At 48.8% G+C, this 19215-nt stretch overlaps 6 protein-coding genes across 6 annotated transcripts; 5 read left to right on the plus strand and 1 right to left on the minus strand.

Moving 5' to 3' along the window:
* Window positions 1–1577: 1577 nt before the first annotated feature.
* On the minus strand, window positions 1578–1967 carry BCR38DRAFT_412112 (uncharacterized protein; the record flags this gene model as incomplete). Its single annotated transcript, XM_040858650.1, has 2 exons — window positions 1578–1903; window positions 1964–1967. The coding sequence occupies 2 exons, from the start codon at window positions 1965–1967 to the stop codon at window positions 1578–1580; spliced, it is 330 nt and encodes a 109-aa protein (XP_040713243.1).
* A 576-nt stretch (window positions 1968–2543) lies between these two features.
* On the plus strand, window positions 2544–3608 carry BCR38DRAFT_412113 (uncharacterized protein; the record flags this gene model as incomplete). The annotated part of the gene is made up of 3 exons (XM_040858651.1): window positions 2544–2808; window positions 2973–3160; window positions 3231–3608. 3 exons carry the CDS (start codon window positions 2544–2546, stop codon window positions 3606–3608), a joined length of 831 nt encoding a protein of 276 aa, XP_040713244.1.
* A 1131-nt stretch (window positions 3609–4739) lies between these two features.
* BCR38DRAFT_349771 (uncharacterized protein) lies at window positions 4740–6284 on the plus strand (the record flags this gene model as incomplete). The annotated part of the gene is made up of 2 exons (XM_040856514.1): window positions 4740–4961; window positions 5022–6284. The coding sequence occupies 2 exons, from the start codon at window positions 4740–4742 to the stop codon at window positions 6282–6284; spliced, it is 1485 nt and encodes a 494-aa protein (XP_040713245.1).
* A 5625-nt stretch (window positions 6285–11909) lies between these two features.
* BCR38DRAFT_488075 (putative class III chitinase) lies at window positions 11910–13182 on the plus strand (the record flags this gene model as incomplete). Its single annotated transcript, XM_040864228.1, has 5 exons — window positions 11910–12018; window positions 12077–12133; window positions 12187–12200; window positions 12263–12378; window positions 12426–13182. The coding sequence occupies 5 exons, from the start codon at window positions 11910–11912 to the stop codon at window positions 13180–13182; spliced, it is 1053 nt and encodes a 350-aa protein (XP_040713246.1).
* Window positions 13183–14988: 1806 nt separating this feature from the next.
* BCR38DRAFT_488076 (kinase-like domain-containing protein) lies at window positions 14989–16101 on the plus strand (the record flags this gene model as incomplete). Its single annotated transcript, XM_040864229.1, has 1 exon — window positions 14989–16101. The coding sequence occupies one exon, from the start codon at window positions 14989–14991 to the stop codon at window positions 16099–16101; it is 1113 nt and encodes a 370-aa protein (XP_040713247.1).
* Window positions 16102–17342: 1241 nt separating this feature from the next.
* BCR38DRAFT_459932 (pyrroline-5-carboxylate reductase) lies at window positions 17343–18305 on the plus strand (the record flags this gene model as incomplete). The annotated part of the gene is made up of 3 exons (XM_040862348.1): window positions 17343–17382; window positions 17429–17941; window positions 18004–18305. 3 exons carry the CDS (start codon window positions 17343–17345, stop codon window positions 18303–18305), a joined length of 855 nt encoding a protein of 284 aa, XP_040713248.1.
* Between the last annotated feature and the right edge of the window lie 910 nt (window positions 18306–19215).

Genomic DNA, 19215 nt, shown 5'->3' on the forward strand with positions numbered 1-19215 from the left:
CTTCCCATCTGACACTGCCATGGCAGGTGTTCCAGCTGTAAATCACCTGGTTGTAGTGAGTCTGCGAGGGTTGACCTTCACATCCAGTAGATGTTAGTGGGCAACACATCATCACCTGAAGAGGTAAGTGAACAGGTTGTTGTCTCTGCTGGAGGTTGTTAAATAAATAAAATTTATTGCGTATTGCCGATAGAAGGAACTTGGCTGACAGCAACCGAGCCAAAGAAGTATTTACTACATGATTTCGCTTCGAAGGTTAGCTGCAAAATAAAAAAAATAATATTAAATACGCCGTAGGTGTTAACCCTCGGTACCTCTACAAGTACTCCCTTAAGGGGCTATAGATGATATAGCGGGCCCTTAAGCCGCGTCGGGCGGTTATACAGGTAAACTTGTAGCCAAACGACTACTAAACCTCCTGTCCCTCCCTAAGTCTGTGCTACAACCCCTGCCTGAACTACCGATAAGTGTGGTAATGTGGCACTTAAATTCGTCCTCAGGGGTGGGGTGCTGCTGATGTGCAGAAGATGCTCGACTATTTTTTGTCGCGACAAGTCGTAGTATCTGCTAATTGGGGTTCTCGTCGAGCGTATACATCTCAACCATACGCTCAAGTGGATAGACCGTAACGTGGTCTAGACGCTCGCAAGAATCGCGGCGAGAGGGGGTCCGATAAGGGGTCGGATTAACGATTCGAATTCTGGACCGGCTGTCGAGTTATATTCCGCCGACGTAGTGCTTGACGGTCGACTGGCTAGGGTGCTCGTAATCCTAAACTGCACCAATCTCCCTATTATCGCTAGGTAGGCGAAGTCAACAAGGTGGGCCAGCGCCGTAAGGGTTGACTAAACCCCCTTGTGTGTCAGCTGCGGGATTCGAACCCGCGACTCGTCACCGACCCAAGTGGGCGAGGCTCAAATCGGGACTTATCTACCAGCGAAGTGACCAACTACTCTTGCTTACATCAAAAACGAACGCGAGGAGGTGGCTGCAAAATAATATCCCAGAGGATCCTCCTTTGAATTCAATAAATCAAGAGGTTGTAATTTGAGAGAAGGCTCTGATGCAAATTTTATAGGCTAACCTAGTGTTTTCTAGTGACTTTGCTACTCGAGAACAGTAATAGAGTACCTAGGCTTCCCTGACTGAGAATCCCGGGATACAAGCTAAAACGAGGGTCTTCAGGTTTGAAACAAAATACTTTCCCATCACCACGGGTTCTCAACTCTAGACATGCCTGAACATGTCTCTATTTGTCCCGGGATATTTAATTGTACATCTCCTCCGTCACAACAACAACCAAGAGTAGTGGCAGGAGAGGCCTCTCTTGTCCACCCAGCAAATTATGGCGAGTGCAATCGAATCTGTTCCGAGGTCTAGCCATTGGGAGAAAGGTTGATAGCGACAGGCCCGTACTCACAGGCAGTATACTTGAGCGTCAGTTTACTGGAAACCCTCTCATCTGGCCACGAGTTGTTGAAGTCTCGATTTATCTCCATGCAATGCTTGACGTGGTGCCTCTCCACAGTGCAGGAGTCCATGGGCATTCACTCGTTGGCAGCCACCACGTACTTATTTCAGATATGCAGGCAGTGGCGGCGATGTTGCAGCGTATTGATCCAAACCATTTGGATCTGGCCGGCGAAGGCCTCTTCGTTGGAGATGCGGCCGACCCCGTCCCAGTCACTGTCATGCTCCCTCCAGAACTCCAAATCGCTCGACCAGGGGCCATGGCGCCAATCTCCCTCTTGGTCCGCATTGAAGCAGAACGGATGATGCCAGGCGAAATTATTGGCCTCAAACAAGCAACGGGCCGCCATGGCCTCGGCCGGTGAATTGCCACAGAAGTCGGGCGGGGCGCCTGTGAGGACTGCAAACAATCCAAAGTACGATGCGAGTATAACTGTTCCCATCAAGCAATGACAGAAATACTCAACATATTTACATATGCTTCTATACTGACGCATGAAAAGGTGATGGCAAAACACCATGCGAATATTGCGAGGCTCGTATCATACTTAGAACATTGACAAACTCGTGCCGATGGGTTGACTGTCTTGTACGATAGAGATACAACCGTACGTGTCGATATACCAATCCTGCTCGCCGGCGCGGTAAAAATTCTCTATCCGCATCCATCACCACCAACCCTGGAGTGACAGGAACGGAAGAGAACAACGAAGTACCATCACTTACTACTGGCTCGCCAAACTCAAACTATGATTTCCACCGATACTTGTTTTCCAGTCCTACTCAGACGGACGAGTTGGGGGTTCATATCCTGGGAGACCTCTCGACGCAACCTGAGGGCCAAGAAAATTGGTCACCGAATGTAAGTGCACATTGCCATCGGCCGAACGGGCTCAGCAGCTACCAGAGTATCCTAAAAAATGCTCTAGAAGTTGAGTCCTATCCATCTCGATTGGCACGCAGCTGTAGCCATGGACTCCGGATGTGCAGACATGCCAAGGGACGCAGCAAAGGCACAGTTTGAGTCAGACAGTTTCGCCCCTGGTTTTGAAGTGTATCCCTCTTGAACTTCCATGGTCCGGTTGAGGGTTCCGCTACACGATGGCGAGAGCTATGAAGGCGATCCTTGGGCTCATCTTTCTCAACTATACAGCCTCATGCGACAACGATATTTATCGGAAGAGGAACAGCGCACCATGGAAGCAGCCATTACGCAGTTGTATTCTTCTGCGCGTGCCGAACCCGTTATGCTAAATTCAGCTTCGTGCTGTGCAATCCGACAACAGGAGGTCTGGAAGCTGGTTCTGAACAAAGAGTGGAGGAATGCAGGCATTCGAGGTAAGAACCGCTGGACCGAAGGTCATGTTTGATTTCTTGTGGATATCATTGACCAGCGGCGCTGACACTAATACTATTACCCGTATCTGCTTTCGATATATACACTAGCCTAGGCGATTTTCTTCACGAGTCGAATGTTAATAGCCTTGCTGATGAGGTCTTAGTGGGTCCGCCTACAGAGTCATTATCTGTCGCTCTAGTACTCGGCGTCATCGCTACAGGACACCATATTTTAGAGACTGCGACTGCTGCTACTCACATGGATCTAAGCTCGTCGCGGCAAGTATTCGCTGAGGCATGTACACGGATCACACTTTTCCTACTTGGCCATAACTCGTTGCTGAAACTGCAGGTACGTATTCTGCAGACGGAAATGCCCCCGACAGATACTTTCTCTAATCAGATGGACCATACACTTGTAGGCTCTCATAACTCTAGCAAGTTGTTGCATGCCACCGTCGGCATATCGAATGGAGCAGGCTGACAGTTTCCAGGCAATCGTGTCGGTGCGCAGTAACAATGCGAGCGCTTTTGACTTGATCTCCAACGTAGAAGCCTGCGCACGCATATTACAAGCCGGTCATGCGTCATTGCCTGAATCTCAGTTGTTACGTGAGGACGCAAAGCTGCACAACCTCAATCTGGCATTCGGTGCGGCATACTGCCTCGAGCACCATTTTGATACAAGTATTAGTCTAGAAATGAGAGAACTATGGCCACCATTACAGGATTCAACGCTTATGTATCAACCTACAGATATGTACCTAACTTCATCTGAAATCGCCAAACCAGAGGTATAACCTGAAAGTCTTTGAGGTTGCTGGTGGCGAGGACTTTCGGACCAAGTGGATGACCTGTACTACGTCAAGACATGTCCAAGCTCATAGACCCGAGCATGTTAAAAAAGGCACGTTCTATGGCATAAAAATGCTATACAGCGGTGGTATTATCGACATAGGCGAGATATTCATCTCTCACCATATCACAATCGAGGTTTTCGTTCATATCTGGCCGTCAAGTCATTACACATGGTGAATATCGGGAAGGGCTGGTTTCTAGGCATCAACCTTGAGCTGATGTTTTTAGAAATGATGGTATTCACCATATCTTTTTATTTTCTTTCGCATTATGCACTCCCTTGGCTCCTGCGAAGATGGCAGGGTTGGGATTAGGCTTTCTGGTAAACTTAGAAATATAGAAACCCGAAGTAGCCATCGCATGATAGGCATAGTAGGAACAACTATAATCGATTTACGTCCTTGACGCATCCCAACTGAGGTATTTTCACGTACTCGCTGGTTTCTTCGTCTGATATTTGCACGATGCTGCATGTTTGCAACGAGTCAGAGTTTAGGTTACAAGTTGCAGCGGCTGAAGCACCACCCGTTACTCAAAGCCCAAGGTCATTGGGCCAACCTTCTTTAGATGCGAGAGTCTCCACCAGAATAGTGTATTCAAAGGTTGGAGATGTCGCTGGAATACTGGCGGGTTCTCTTCGTAATCGGTTTCCTGAGGCTTAATCCCGAAGCCGATACCAATCACTGCGAGCAAGCAAAGACACGAAAACGAGATCCTCCCCACCGCGCCTGTAGGCTACTGACATGAATCATCGTGTTTCGTACGGTTTGAGTCAGCCAAATGGCAATTTGGCAATGCTTGGAGCAGGGGTTCCAGCTGCGACCCATATATCACGTCTAATCTGAAGGTTTCTTTTGCTTTCTCGATTACCGCTATAAATTCCATGACTGTTTCGTGTATTTCAAATCTGTGTCCGTCATTATAATCCGACAGTTGATATCTCCAAATTGTGTTAAAAAGCACATCACACTCCAGACTGGGTCAGGACTGAGGCCTTTCTTGCTCTATTGACGTCTATCATCCTCTACGAGATTTCATGATTTGCAACCATGTTGGAACATATTTCTAGCAATATGCTCAAAAACCTGACAGCCCCCAAGAGGGTGCAACCTCCACGGATAGACACCGATGAGGTCATTCCTATGTTCTACTTTGACGAGTATTGGCGATGGATCATCATGAGCAAGACGATAAGGTTCAACGACGTGCTAGATGTCGACAAGCTACACTCTACCCTATCCCACCTCTGCACGATGGGAGAGTGGAGAAAGCTTGGAGGTCGCCTCCGCAAGAACGTAAGCCATGGCCTGCTACCTCCTACCTAGGATAAGGTGCAGAAGCTGACACTCAGGCAGAGCGCCGGGCATTACGAAATCCACGTACCAAGAGAGTTCACATCCAAGAGACCGGCTGTTGGTTTCTCAAAAGTGTCCTTCGATACATCTATCGAGGATCACCCAGTTGCCTCTAAAATGCCCAATCACCCCACCCTGGCCGACAAGCCCTCAATTCAGTGTGGGCCCGAGGAACTTAAAGGGCTCAACCAATACGATGGTTCCCCGAGGAGTATCGACGATTTCTTGTATTCGGACAGACCTCAACTGCATCTTCATACTGTGTCTTTCGGCGACGCTACTCTGGTGACTTACACCTGGTCCCACAGCCTTATGGATGCTTGCGGAATGCAAGCGCTTTACGAAGCCTGGTCTCTGGTCCTAGGTGGAAAAGAAAGCCAAGTTAAACCTCTCGCAGGCTACAAGGACGCTATGGCCGACTTTGGTCTCGTCCAGCCGCCCAAGCCATGGCTTTTTGAATCCATCGTCATGGGAATGTTTAGCATGATCTTCTTCGGACTCCGCTGGATCATCTCGAACCTCGGAAAAGCGAAACCTGAGACCAAAGCCATCTTCATTCCCGCAAGAATGGTTCAGAAGCTGCGAACCGAAGGATTGAACCAAGTACCGGACGTGGATGAAAAGGGCAACAAGATGTTCCTCAGTGAAGGAGATATACTTCTTGCCTGGATAACGCGGACTGTCTGTCTGGACGAGCCGTTGGGTGCGCACAGAGATGTTATCATCGGGAATGCACTGGACTTACGCACCCGTCTCCCGAACGTGTTCTCACCAGAGAAATCATATGTCCAGAACGCCATATTCATGATTTATACCGTCGAAAAACTCAAGAAAGTTGTTCAAGGCACCGTAGGATCCCTGGCCCTGCACATCCGCAAGCTCATCGTCGAGCAAGTTAAGGAGGACCAACTCGAGGCTGAGGCACGTCTCACGAGAGTAGCCAAGGAGAAGTTCAATACCATTATACTGGTAGGCTCCGCGAATAGTGTGCTTGTCATGTGCTCCAACTGGACCAAGGCCAAATTCTTTGAAGCATTAGATTTCGGTCCGGCTGTTCTGAAACAGGGTCAGCCGGACGAAACAAGGGTCAATGGGTTGGGGAAGCCTGCGTACTTCTATTGGAATATGCTGAATGATCAGCCGTTGGGCATGAAGAATGTGATTAATATCATGGGAAAGGATGCTGAGGGAAATTACTGGGTGTTAGCGGTGCTGGGCCAGAAGCAGTGGCAGAATATGGAGGTGGAGCTGGCGAGACGATAAGGGAACGCCAGGTACGACGAATATAAAAAAAACTGCAAGGCAGGTTGGGTCTGTTACGAAGCTCATGGTCATATTGTCCAGAAATTTTGCCTTGGTATACTTTATAGCAATGTTTCGCAGTTCATATTAGCGTCCTATCCAAGCCCCGTGCAATAACCACTATGCACACCAAAGCAGTTGAGGTGTCCCAAACACTATCCTCGCTGCCTTCAAATCTGAAAATTAAACTAAGGGAATTCGTAGAAAATGATTTCAACCGCACGATAGGGTAGCATTGCCCTTGCTGATGTAAATGCAGTCACCTGCCGGCTTTTGCGTTCCCGTAGATGTGTTGTCACAGAAGCCCTTTTCGCCAAACTCAACACCTAAAATTTGTAATTGCCACATAATGCAGCAAAATCATCGACCGTCACGTCTTCAGTACTTTAATCCTGTCGATCGTTCAGAGAACGGCCGTTACTTGAGCCGGAAGAGCAGAACTTGTGGTTGAACTTGCCGACAGTTCGGGGACTGGTAAGTGTCGTCTTGGGCATCGTAAAGTTCTAGACACTAATATGCCCGGCGTTACTGCAGATCTCGGCCGTTCTCTGTGAAAGACGACACACAATCGTCTCTCAGACGAATTGTGTCTTGTTTATCAAGGACATCGTTTTTTAACGTGGGTGCGGTGAGTGCGGCTGAGTTAAGGGAAGAAACCAGGGATAGGGCCATAGGGTCAAAGGAAATAATCGCCACCATTCTTCTTAGGCCTCATGGGACTGTGATATTGTTGGAAGTTACGTGATGAGGTCAGCTATCATAGACGCCATGAGCACACGGATCGTTTCAGCCCAAGCTGCAAGACCCGATCCAGTGATACACGGCTTGAACATTCAATGGTTCTGCCTCTATAGCACACGTTGAGTATCGATAGACCTCTCATCCGATAATACAACATATTGGCATGCTCCACTAAACATTTTCCATATTGGGTATGGGACTTGATTTCCAGCCAATGACAACTAAACATCAAAAATTGGCTTGTCACCAAACACTCGGCTCTATCACTTCATTGTTTGTCGATAATTATAGTCTAATTTCTTGATGTCCCCAAAAGATACCAAGAAATCTGTTACACCTGAACCACATTATTGGGTTGTAACGGCCCAGTAGTAACCTCAATGGGTGAAACCTCAGCCATGGAATGAACACTGGAGTGCTTTCATTATTTAGCTAGGAGTTTGGGAGTAATCCTTGTTACTAATATTAGAAAACACAAGGCTTCTCTTGGTTTAGCTCTATGTCGAAGACTTACGTGACCCCATGGGGGGTTACCCTACAGCGATAGATAAGATAGATAAGATAAGATAAGAGCTATAAAAGAGCTCTGCCAGGTCAGAATAGCTGACCTGGCCATCCTTCCAATACAAGAATTCACACCCCATATGCACTCGCATCAAAGACCTAGCTGCTTTGCTTTCATATTTAACCACTGCTATACTAGGTGAACTCGATTAAATTGTTGGAAATCTACACAAATTAGAATATTGATTAACTGAAAGTTCTACCCGATAGCCTACCCAAATCCATGAATCACTCAGAACTGGGATCAACACCCTTAGGTAAAATGACCCTATAAAAAGAAATCAAGGAAGTTGGGAACCTAGAAGGCAACTCCGTACTTGATCTTTCCGAAACAGAAAACAGAAATCAAAATGCAGAAAGCAGATCATAATTCTATAGAAAACAAAAAACAGAAATACCGATGATTAGAGTGCGAAACTTGATGGATTTCCAATGTGGACGTGCGTCAAGGGTCTATTATCACCGAGTCCGCAGTTTAGATGGATATGCAAATTTCCACCGATTGCGTTTGATACGAAAAGGTAGGGGGACCTACTGGTTAGGTGAATCCCATTCAATTAGATACTATAACGTTGCGCACTGCTGCATTATAGCATCCTCCCCCCTAGGTGCACGCATCAGCTAAGTTTCCAGCTGATCTAAGCCCATGTACACTTGGGCCTTGGTCTCGAAGGTGAACCAGTCGTAATCCAAGGGTCCTGCAGGATTGGACTGCCATTTCTTGGCGTTAACATCGGATGGGTAATGCGGTCCACTCGTATTATGCTTCCTAGACGCTGGAATCTCTCATATTAGGATAAAGATATTCACCATATTCAACATATCGGCTGTGATTTATCTGCTATCCTTAGGATTGTGGGGATGATCTTCGTTGGTCCATCGTGCGTGAAGCTCGAGCATTTTCATTTCTGTAACTATTTTGTTCCCAATGTGCAAGCCAATTTTGAGGTTTTCAGATTTTGATTTGACTTCTTTACTCACCATCTTAGCTCAGATCTGATGTTTGGAATCGGGATGTTTCACGCCTTCAAGCAATGCACAAATCCAGATTTAGAACTCAACATTGGTAGTGAGCCCCTTGTATATAAGCTGTATGCCATATATGCTTAACATATGAATGAAAAGGATGCTCCGAGATGGAATCGTTTAATCATCTCTACAGTCCTACATAGCGTATCTATATACGCGATATCCTCGAGTTATCACACCAGATGATGACCAACAAATACTCCTCTGTCTCCTTTGTTCTCGAAGTCTATAAGCTGGGGCCTCAACCCAACAAGCGACTGTTCTTTGATTATGAATCCAACGCTGAAGTCCTCAAGGAGCAGGTTTGCAAAGTCTCGCCATCCGTAGAGACTGTAGAAGGCCAGAGTCTTCACTATTTCGAAATGTCACTTTTCACCATCGTCGCATACGCTCTACCCGCTATTATGCCCATCAGAGCCTGAGTTCTTCATTTTCTGACAGGGCTGGTATCCGTAGCAGCTGTCGTCGCCGCTTGGGACGGTGATCCCTCTGGATATTTCACCCCTAACTGGACTATCGCGACCACTATAAAGTCCATGGAAGCGATTGGAATAGAGACCGGTAGGTGCCCTTAACTATTAGCTCTCCACCCAACGGGAAAAAGCAGTGGCATGTTACGAGACACATTCTGAGTTCAATCAGCGCCAGGCATCCTGTCTGTCTCCAGCCCTCATTCTAGATGAGGATCTGAGCAGCTACACGATAAACAGCACGGTTTAGTCGCGCATCTACGTCATTCGCTTGGATTTTCTGTGTGCTCCTTAGGGCGATTATTGCGGTAGTGGAAGTTTTGAACCTGAAGATAGTAGTGGCCCCTTTCGATCATTTCAAATATTCTTCTGTAATATAATCTCGGGAAAAATTGCTTCAAGGGTCAAATAAACGTTAGTACAAATATCAAGGGAGAGCAGCCTAGAAAACTTGAATAAAATCACAGTCAAATGGTCTGGCGCACGCTCGCCCCATTTCACAACGCGCTGGCGTCCGACTCAATTTCTCACCCACCTACAACACTACTAGAACATATCTTGCGTGAATACCAATCATCAGCCATCAGAGATACCAGGAGTAATAATCTATACCAGTACGTGATAATATAGTGGTCTGGCTTGCAGGCGGCTTAGGTATACGTCGGGTTGACAGCCGATTCGAATGCTCGCTGTTGATGGTTACACACAATACCAAGCGCGCACAATATGCTCAATCCTTCGGCTTAAGATAACGGAGAGGTCACAATAAAGCCCCTGCTATACGGCAGAATAGTGAGAAAAACACTAGAAATAGGTGGGTAGCGCTCCTGAAAGAAGTCCGCAGATCGGTTATATGCTATACAGTGATACTATTAAGACCGCCTTGAAAACGTAGAATCTTAGGTGCTTGAAGTCCCTACGACCAATTGAGCTAAGTACTAAAGTCGCAGGTCAACGAACTAGATATCGCCGTTTTCAGAATGGCAGGGAGGCGTATCTGACCAAGGTACGTACGGGTGATAGTAGAGCGTAGTCGCACGACGTTGAGATACGTCGTATACGTTTTTAGTACATAATTTGTTAGTAAGGAGAAATATAGCATCAAGATGCACCTATTATTATTGAATTTGGCCAAGGAATTTGTGCATGATTGAGTTGGCAACTATGGTGTTGAATATTGGGGTCTCCGAAGTGCGAGCGTGCGCCAGTCTTTTTGACCATGATTTTAATAAGAAGAATTCCACCTTTATAACACGACATGGCTTATTATCTCTCTTCATTTATACTTTTAAACCCCTGAAGCTTGACTCGAAACCTTTACATCACGAAGATATTGAAGTCAAATAATTGAGCGTTCGAGAAGCAAAGATTCTTAGTTGGAGTTGTCTAAAGCCTCGATTGTTTATATAACTGGCTTATCAATCACCAGAATCATGGTCTTGACCTTGAGGACCTAGATTGCGGGTGCTCGGTGACCCAACATTATCTATGCCTTATTCTTTTGTAGTGCAACGTGGCCGCAGATATCATGTCATCTGGCTTGTGCATGATCCATCCGTTAATCTGGCCATTATCTCAAGACCGTCACTCTGATGGCAAGTGCACGGCGAGAAACTGTCGTATAAATGCCGAAATATAGTTTTGGAATGGTAACGTTACACCCATAATTCGAATGTTCAAATTAACTGGTCCATGCCAATGTGTGAGTAAGCCCAAGCTGTGAAGGATAGGGTCGCAATCTGGAGGCTAAAGTTTCCTGGTGTGATCGACAACATCAGGTCGGTCGCAGTGAAGCACCGAAACTAGACTTCATCTTGCAAGACTGACCTGAGCAGGTTCTGATCATGCGTCGCGTCGCGTTGCCCATTTCAAAGTGGTTGCATTCTGCACAGGCATAAAGAATAGCTGATTGGTTGTGATTGGCGTTAGATCCAAAACAGGAAGCTGGATTATGCAAGGGACTATCGCAGAACAGCATAGAGGGGTGGGTACTGAATTCCCTTCCTGGTCAACTTACTCCGAAATCAATGATCTAACGCGGGAGATCGTTGGATGATAGTGAGCCATACTGAGCCATACTGAGCCATAATGCTACAAAATTCACAAGTTGGCGCTTATAAGGATTTCACAAAAACTACGATTTCATTTCATCATGGAGGATTGTGATGTTGATTGAGCTAAGTTAACCTCCGTCAGGTGTAACGGTAGAATGTTACCTATCTAACTAGTGTACATTGTTACGGAGTAACTAGGGCTCCGCCAGTGGACTGTGCCACTAGTCCTCTGTTATTTCACCGTCCAGCATACGAAGGTCCGTTTTTCACGTTGCCATCTGAGATTGACACTCTCTTGCAGTACCCTTGTCATCCGTGCATTCAACTTATCAAGTCACAGCCACATGCCATGGACAGGAGTGGATGAAACGAAACATTCTAGTCACCCGAAAAACAACCCACCCATCCAAAATGCCTGAGTATATCGGCGCTCAGCATGCTCTTCAGCACTCCTTAGCTCCTTCGAACCATGCTTGAGGCAGGTTGACACAATGGGACCACCACGGTTGCACTCCTGTATGGTAGTCTCTTGAAGCGATTCTAGTCATATGATGGCATGTCAAACATTAAAAGTAGGCCTTAAAGTAACGTTGAGCTCAGATCGAGTCTCTACTGAAGTTGTGGCATACGAAAATTATTATATAGACAGCAACGGATTTGGAAGTTTTCCAACTTTCTAGACCCCATACCATTTTGACTGTTACCATAGAAAATTTTACTTACCAAATATGGCCTTCTCCAAGATTTTATACGCGTCAGCTACCATAATCTCTGCATTACCGGCTGCGCTGGCTGGTTTCAATGTTGCTTCGCAGAGCAACATTGCCGTGTATTGGGGTCAGTTGATTTTGAACATTACCACTGCGCCCAGCGCAAAGTCATTAACACTGCTCAGGTCAAAACTCATATGGCCAAGCTAGTTCGCAGCAGAGGCTGAGTACATACTGTTCAAGTAAGTACGATGAAAACTATAACCATGGAATAGTTTACTAAGCTCCGATACAGATGGCCAGGTCGATGTAAGTCCTCTTACTTCCTTTCGCACGACTTGAGAAGTGTACTAACTCACCCTACTGTTCAGATTATCCCATTGGCATTTCTCAACGGAGTGAACAATCCGATCACAAACTTTGCCAACGCTGGAGACAATTGCACTGTCTTTACTGGGACTCAACTTCTCAATTGTCCTCAGATAGAGTAAGCTTCAAAGGCATTCTGCCGCACAGGCTTACTGGCCAAGTCAGAGAGGATATAAAAACCTGCCAAGCCACGTACGGGAAAACAATTCTTGTTAGTATTGGTGGTGCCACTTACACCGAAGGAGGCTTCACCGACGCCGCGTCAGCCCAAGCAGCAGCCACCAATATCTGGAACCTATTCGGTCCAAACACAGCATACGCCAACCGTCCCTTTAGGACCGCCGTCATCGACGGCTTTGACTTTGACTTCGAGTCCATTACTCAGAACATGGTCCCCTTTGCGCAAAAACTGCGCGATCTCATGAACGCCAGCACCAGCAAGACGTATTACCTTTCCGCGGCGCCCCAGTGTCCATACCCGGATCTCGCCAACAACGACATGCTCAACGGCGCCATCTCGTTCGACTTCATCATGGTACAGTTCTACAACAATTACTGTGGCGTACAAGCCTTCGTCCCCGGGGCCGGCACACAGAACAACTTCAACTTTCAAACTTGGGACACTTGGGCCAAACAGACGAGCAAGAATGAGAATGTCAAGGTGCTGCTTGGCATCCCCGCCAATACCGGAGCCGGAGCGGGCTACCAAACTGCCAGCGCACTTGCACTAATCATCGCATACTGCAAGCAGTTCTCGAGCTTTGGTGGTATCATGATATGGGATATGTCCCAGCTTTGGGCTAATAGCGGGTTTCTCGACGCGGTGTATGCCTCGCTTATTTCTGGTGGATCGCCAATCACTGCAAACTACGGAACCACATTGGTGGCAGGTACGACGAAAGGGGCAACTGTCAGGACTTAACAAATCATCATCGATTCAGGGGTAAACAACTTTAGAATACCGCAAGTAAGGCAGAACACTGGAGAGACACAGACACATACGCAACATTTCCCGCAGATTTCCTATAACGCATGTGCAAACACTTGGAAGTCGAGCTCAATGCTTGTTACAGCTTGTGTAAGACACCCAAATGCTTCGTTGAAAACTAGGATACTTTCAGTGCTGCCAGCTTCTGGCCGCCTAGGCCTGCGCGATTGACGGTGGCTACTCGCTCGCAATGGGTTTATTTTGATCATTGTAATGTTAATTTCTGCTTCAAGCTATGCAGCTGGTAGCTGCTGTTCGTCTCATTGCCTGTCCACATACGTAGTCCACGCCCTATGTTACCTTCTTTTGATAGCTTGTATGGCATTGCGGCGCCAAACGCTTCGCGCTACGTGGCGAGTTGTAAGAAATGCGCCTTGATAAATAGGCTTAACCGCGCCAGGCGGTTGCAAGCGATGCCAAGGCTGAGCCCAAAGAAAACCTTACGGCGGCTGAGGCTTGTGTCAATGTGACATCGGGCTCGTTGCCGTGCCTGTAACGTATACCATGCAGACAATAGGGGCCAGCATCGTACTACTACTGCCTTGTCTCCAAAGCGGGCCGTTTGCGATTTTGGATGGATCAGCTTAGACCGACCCCGCTGTTAAAATTGAGCCAACGTTGTTTTGTTGTCATTGCGCGGCTTATTGAGCTTGTTGACTGTTAGCAGTGCCAAATGTGTGAGAACGAAGTCGGCCGGGATGCTAAGGATAGGTTAGGCTATAGCGATGTTATTCGAGCTTCGTCTATTTCATGTAACAAATATCAATGAGAATAAACGAGAATTTTGACTTGAACTTGAGACAGCTTAGTGTCAAATAATACTCGGGCGCCTCTCAGGTGACAGGTCGAGTACAGTGGAGCATGTCTACTCCCTCCTGGCTTACGTGTTTTCACCCCTGCATGTTTACAACCTTGCAAGGGCCTTGGCATGCTAACAGGGTACTTCGTTAGGTTCGAACTCTGCCGCAATCATCACAGACGACTTGACGACGACTTGCCAGTGGGCCACAGCGCCGCCTGACAGGGTGGGGTGGGCTGGATTAAAAAAATTACAAACGCAGCTCAGAAAGAGTCCTCAGAGAGATTTTTATGTCTAGTTGAGGCTCTTAAGACAAGTGTTCTCTACTTCATGGTTAGCGTCTAATATTGGCAACTTAGGGCTTGGATAAATCCGGGGATTATTACGGCAGGGTTGGGCAAATGAGCCCCATCACGGAAACGGGCCCTATTTGCCGGATGTAGCATGGGCCTATCGAATCATAATGATCGCACGATACCTTATCAGAACTGCACGACTCGCACTGACAGCGAGCTTCTGGCCAGGGAAATATTGAATAGATAGACAGTCGGCATGTGGAGGAATGGTGGACAACATGCGCCGACTTGAGGACCCACGTGATGCATGATGGAGGAGGAATCATCTCCAGGTGGTCCCAAAGTACGCGCACTTAGATAAGTATTGGTGCTGCATCGGGCAGCAAAGAGTATAGATTGCCAGGGGATCACGATGATGGCGAGGCTGATTGACCGCCCGGGACCCGAAGCCGGCGTACTAGGCCATATTCTACGTAGACCATGGAGTAAATATAGTCCCACTCGTCGAATTTCCGCCAGAGCTCGTTCTTCCCCTCTCCTCTTTTCAAGTGTTTTCCAAAGGAACCTGGCCAAACAACCGTTGCCAGTCAACAACACTAAAGCCGTCTACTCTACTCGAATAATTCCGACACCACTCCCTCAGCCATGGCGACTGGGGTTATAGATGGTCTGAACTCGCCGGAGGCACTCCCGGTCACGGCTGATCAGATCACGGCAAGCTGGTGTTCAAAGATATTTAACCGCAATATAAAAAATGTCTCCATCGTCAGGGAAATGCACGGAACGGCAAGCAAGATCATCGTAGAGCTGGTTGACGACTCGCCCAACAATCCCCTGCCCAAACGGCTGTGCTTCAAAGGAGGCTTCAACCCTCAGCTGGTGGCCATCCACCCGGCCATCAACGCCACCTACCGCCGTGAAGCTGAGTTCTACTACCACATCGCTCCCACGGTGAAAATGCGCCTTCCCAAGGCATGGTACTGCGGGTCCGACACTGTAACGGGCCAAGGCATCGTCGCCATGGAGGATCTCGAAGGCAGTGGCTGCACCTTTCCCAACGCCCTCGAAACCTTGCCCCCGGCTCAAGTCTACGCGGGCGTCGAGCAGCTTGCCGCGCTGCACGCCAAGACCTGGGGTGCGTCCCCCAAGGCCTTCCCCTGGGTGGCGAACGGAAAGTCATTGGAGGAGAACCCCCTGCTGGGCATGGTCCTTGCTCTGCTCAGCCCCGTAGCGTGGTCCGTCCGGTTCGCCGAGGGAGAGGCGCCGCCCGTTCCCAAGGAGATGGCGGATCGCCTGCGCATCATGGCGGCGTTCAAGACGCTCTGGCGGAGTGCGGATACGAGTTTTATGGTTGTGGCGCATGGGGATGCGCATATTGGGAATACGTTCTTGACGGCGGAGGGAAAAACCGGGTTTATCGACTGGCAGGGGTGTCATGTCAACTCGGCGTTCCACGACGTGGCGTATTTTGTTACGGGAACGCTGTCTGCCGAGGATAGGCGGGAGCATGAAGGGAGCATTGTGGACCATTACTTGAAGACGCTGGCTGAGTTGGGTGGACCGAAACTGGAGAGGGCTGATGTTTGGGATGAGTATCGGAAGAATTGCTTTCATGGATTTGCGTGGGCCCTCACAGCGCCACAGATGCAGCCCAAGGATATCATATTTACTATGACAGCACGTCACTGTGCGGCTATTATGGACCATAAAACTCTGGAGCTGCTGGAGGGGCTGCCCGAGTATAAAAAGGAAGAATAAGGAGTTTCGCCAAGGCTGGAGGAAGCCTCCTAACTCACGCGTATTTCTGCTCTGGACTTACACACTCGTTTTGGGCCACGATAAATTCTATTGGATAAAAAGGCGCCACCATCCAAGTGTGCATAGTGCCAAGGGATATATAGTCGATACATACAACTTTCCAAACCTAACATAACTCCTTATTCTGCGACGTGCTTCATACTATTCGGAGAGCTTGCCTGAATTCAAGCAAGGCCCACACGATGTCTGCGTCCGAGTCTTGGTAGCCGGCGGCCTGCTTGGGCTTCCGAATTCCGTTTAGGATTCCTGGTTCGAGGCTTTGATATAGCGCGGCCACTCGGGCCTTGGAAGCTCGAGTGGCCATCGAGGGGAAAGTACAGCGGGCTGTGAAGTCTTGAAGTCCGAATTGGAAAAAAAAAGAGACGAAGTGATCGTCTTGGGAGACTGATCATGTACAGACGAGGAGATGCCATGGTTGCCACTGCAGAAGAATTGTCACGTTTCTCTGCCGGCATTAAAGAGAGGGCCACAGTTCGAAGCCGGCTGGCGAAGGTCGGATACGAGCTCGGGTCGGGTTTCGGGGGAGTCCGGTATCAACATCACTCCGGGCTGCACCCATTTAACAGATTGATATCCGACCCCCTCACTTGGGCCGATTTTGGACAAGCTCATAGCACCAGTGCAACTAGAGATGCCCGATGAAACCCGATTCTGGAGGAGAAGGTATCCGCGTTGATGTGCCAAAGGCTGCGGGCCTTCGATGATCACATGCACTGGCTGAGTTCACGCTGGCCATCCCAGAGTTTCGATGTTGAGGACAAAATGCGAGGATGGGAAACGGGTCGCTTAATAACTGCCATATACAACATAGCAACACCCTTTCGTCGCCGTACCCATTATCTTCAAAACCAAGCGCTACCGCAGGCAAGCAGATTAGTTCCAAGATTCTAGCGCATCTCAGAAGCCCACTCCAGTCATGGCGTGCTGCTGCTTGCGTGACGCTGGCCACTGCTTACAAGTCGTATAGTGCAACGCCGGCCCCGCATTGTTTGAAAAACCAATTCCAATCATAGTTTTGTAGTTACGTGCTTATTTTCCAATTGTTGCTTGGCACGCTGCAAGAAATTTGAAGCTAAGCGTGCTGAGCCGCCCGAGAGCCGAAGTCGGCAAAGACAAAACTGCGATGCCAAAGTTGGACTTCACACGATGCTTTGGCAAACAATTCTAAAATTATAGCAAAAATGGCATCTCCACTGCAATCAAGCTTGCTATGCTTCATCGGTACGCGACAACTTATCCACCCATCTCACACACTAACATGACGCAGGGGGCGGCAACATGGCGGCGGCCATCATCGGCGGCCTGGTGAGCAAAGGCATTGACAAACACCACGTCACCGTCTCCGAGCCGTGGGACGTCAACCGCGACAAGATTGCCGCCACGGGCGTGCGCACCACGACATCCAACGTCGAGGCCTCGCAAAATGCCGACCTGGTCCTCCTCGCCGTCAAGCCGCAGGTCGCGAAGACGGTTTGCCAGGAGCTGGCCGGCGCCTGGGCTCAGCGCGATTCTCTACCCCTCGTGGTTTCCATCGCTGCGGGCATCACGCTGGATAGCCTGCGCGATTGGTCCAAGCTGGCTGACGGTCGCACGCCCCATATTGTGCGCGTCATGCCCAACACGCCCGCCTTGGTGGGCGAGGGTGCCTCGGGTTTATTCGCCGGCGGTGATGTCAGCGACGCCGAGAAGGAACTAGTTACGGCCCTGTTGGCGAGTGTCAGCAAGGCGACCGAGTGGGTCGATAAGGAGGAGCTGATAGACGTCGTTACCGGGCTGTCGGGTGAGCACAGCATTATGCTGTCAGGACCTTTCATTCTCAAATATACTGACGGATGCATCTAGGATCTGGCCCCGCCTACTTCTTCGCCATAGTCGAGCATCTGATCTCGAGTGCCACGAGCTTGGGAATGCCGCAAGAGCAAGCCACGCGCCTGGCCAAGCAGACGTGCTTTGGTGCCGGCAAGATGCTGGTCGAGTCGTCCGACGAGCCTGCTCAGTTACGCAAGAACGTCACCAGCCCCAACGGCACGACGGATGCTGCGCTGAAGAGTTTCGATGCTGCTAATTTTAAGGGCATCGTGGATGGAGCTGTTAAGGCTGCTACCAACCGAGGCGAGGAGCTGGGACGTACGCTGGGGAAGTGATGGTCTAACGAGGCAGCAGATCACTATCGTTGCATGTGACCTAATGGGGCTTTGCAACTTTGATAGAGGGCTTAGTCACGACTCCGTATGATGATGCGATTGTGAGTGCAGACGGTTAAAATTAGGGCCAATGGCTGAGTGGGCAAAACAATAATCGTGTTGGAGCGTGGTATTCTGTAAAGTACTCTGACTTGAGCTCGTGTGCGCATCGTGAACTTGCTAGACAGGATGACCTGGAACGACCTCACTCAAAAGAACCCTGGCGGCCGCTTGCTATAGGCCCGGCAATCCAAACCACGCGAGGCCTCGCGACATAATCTACACGCCCGAACTGCAATTCGACGGCCCGGAGTTATGTGGTTTTGATAACGTCAGCAACGAGCTCCTGAAGATGGTTGCAAACATCGCCCTCGTCTAAAAACGGGGGTTGTCGCCTGGTTGGTCATGTCGTACCACCCGCGCCACTTGATGTACGTACTCGCGAACTAACGTCTTCCACAAGTCAGGCAAGCCCTAGAACAACGCAAAGTCATATCGCGCTATCGCTTTACTCTTCACAAGATACTCGTCGTTCATCGGCTTAAGGAAGTTGTCGCTGCCGCATCCGGGTTTGGCCAACCTCTGCTTCCCGAGGTGCCGTTTGGAAAGCCATAACCAAGTTTGTACATAGGTTGGGCATCTCCCCGTACCGACGGGCAGAAGTTGCCTCAGACTTTAGTCGCCAATATACTGGGGTGGGTTGTCGAGTTTATTTGGTCTTTCCTATGCGGTCGCCGGACAGTCCTCGAGCTGTCCGACGATGACTCTGAACTGTTCTTCGAGAACATGGTTACCAGCGTCAGCAAGTGTGCGCAAGTGATGCTGCGTTAGATGCGAATGGCAGAAACTGCGCTCGCCGATATTGAATAAG

This window comes from Pseudomassariella vexata (assembly GCF_002105095.1).
Source record: "Pseudomassariella vexata strain CBS 129021 chromosome Unknown BCR38scaffold_11, whole genome shotgun sequence".
NCBI lineage: Eukaryota > Fungi > Ascomycota > Sordariomycetes > Amphisphaeriales > Pseudomassariaceae > Pseudomassariella > Pseudomassariella vexata.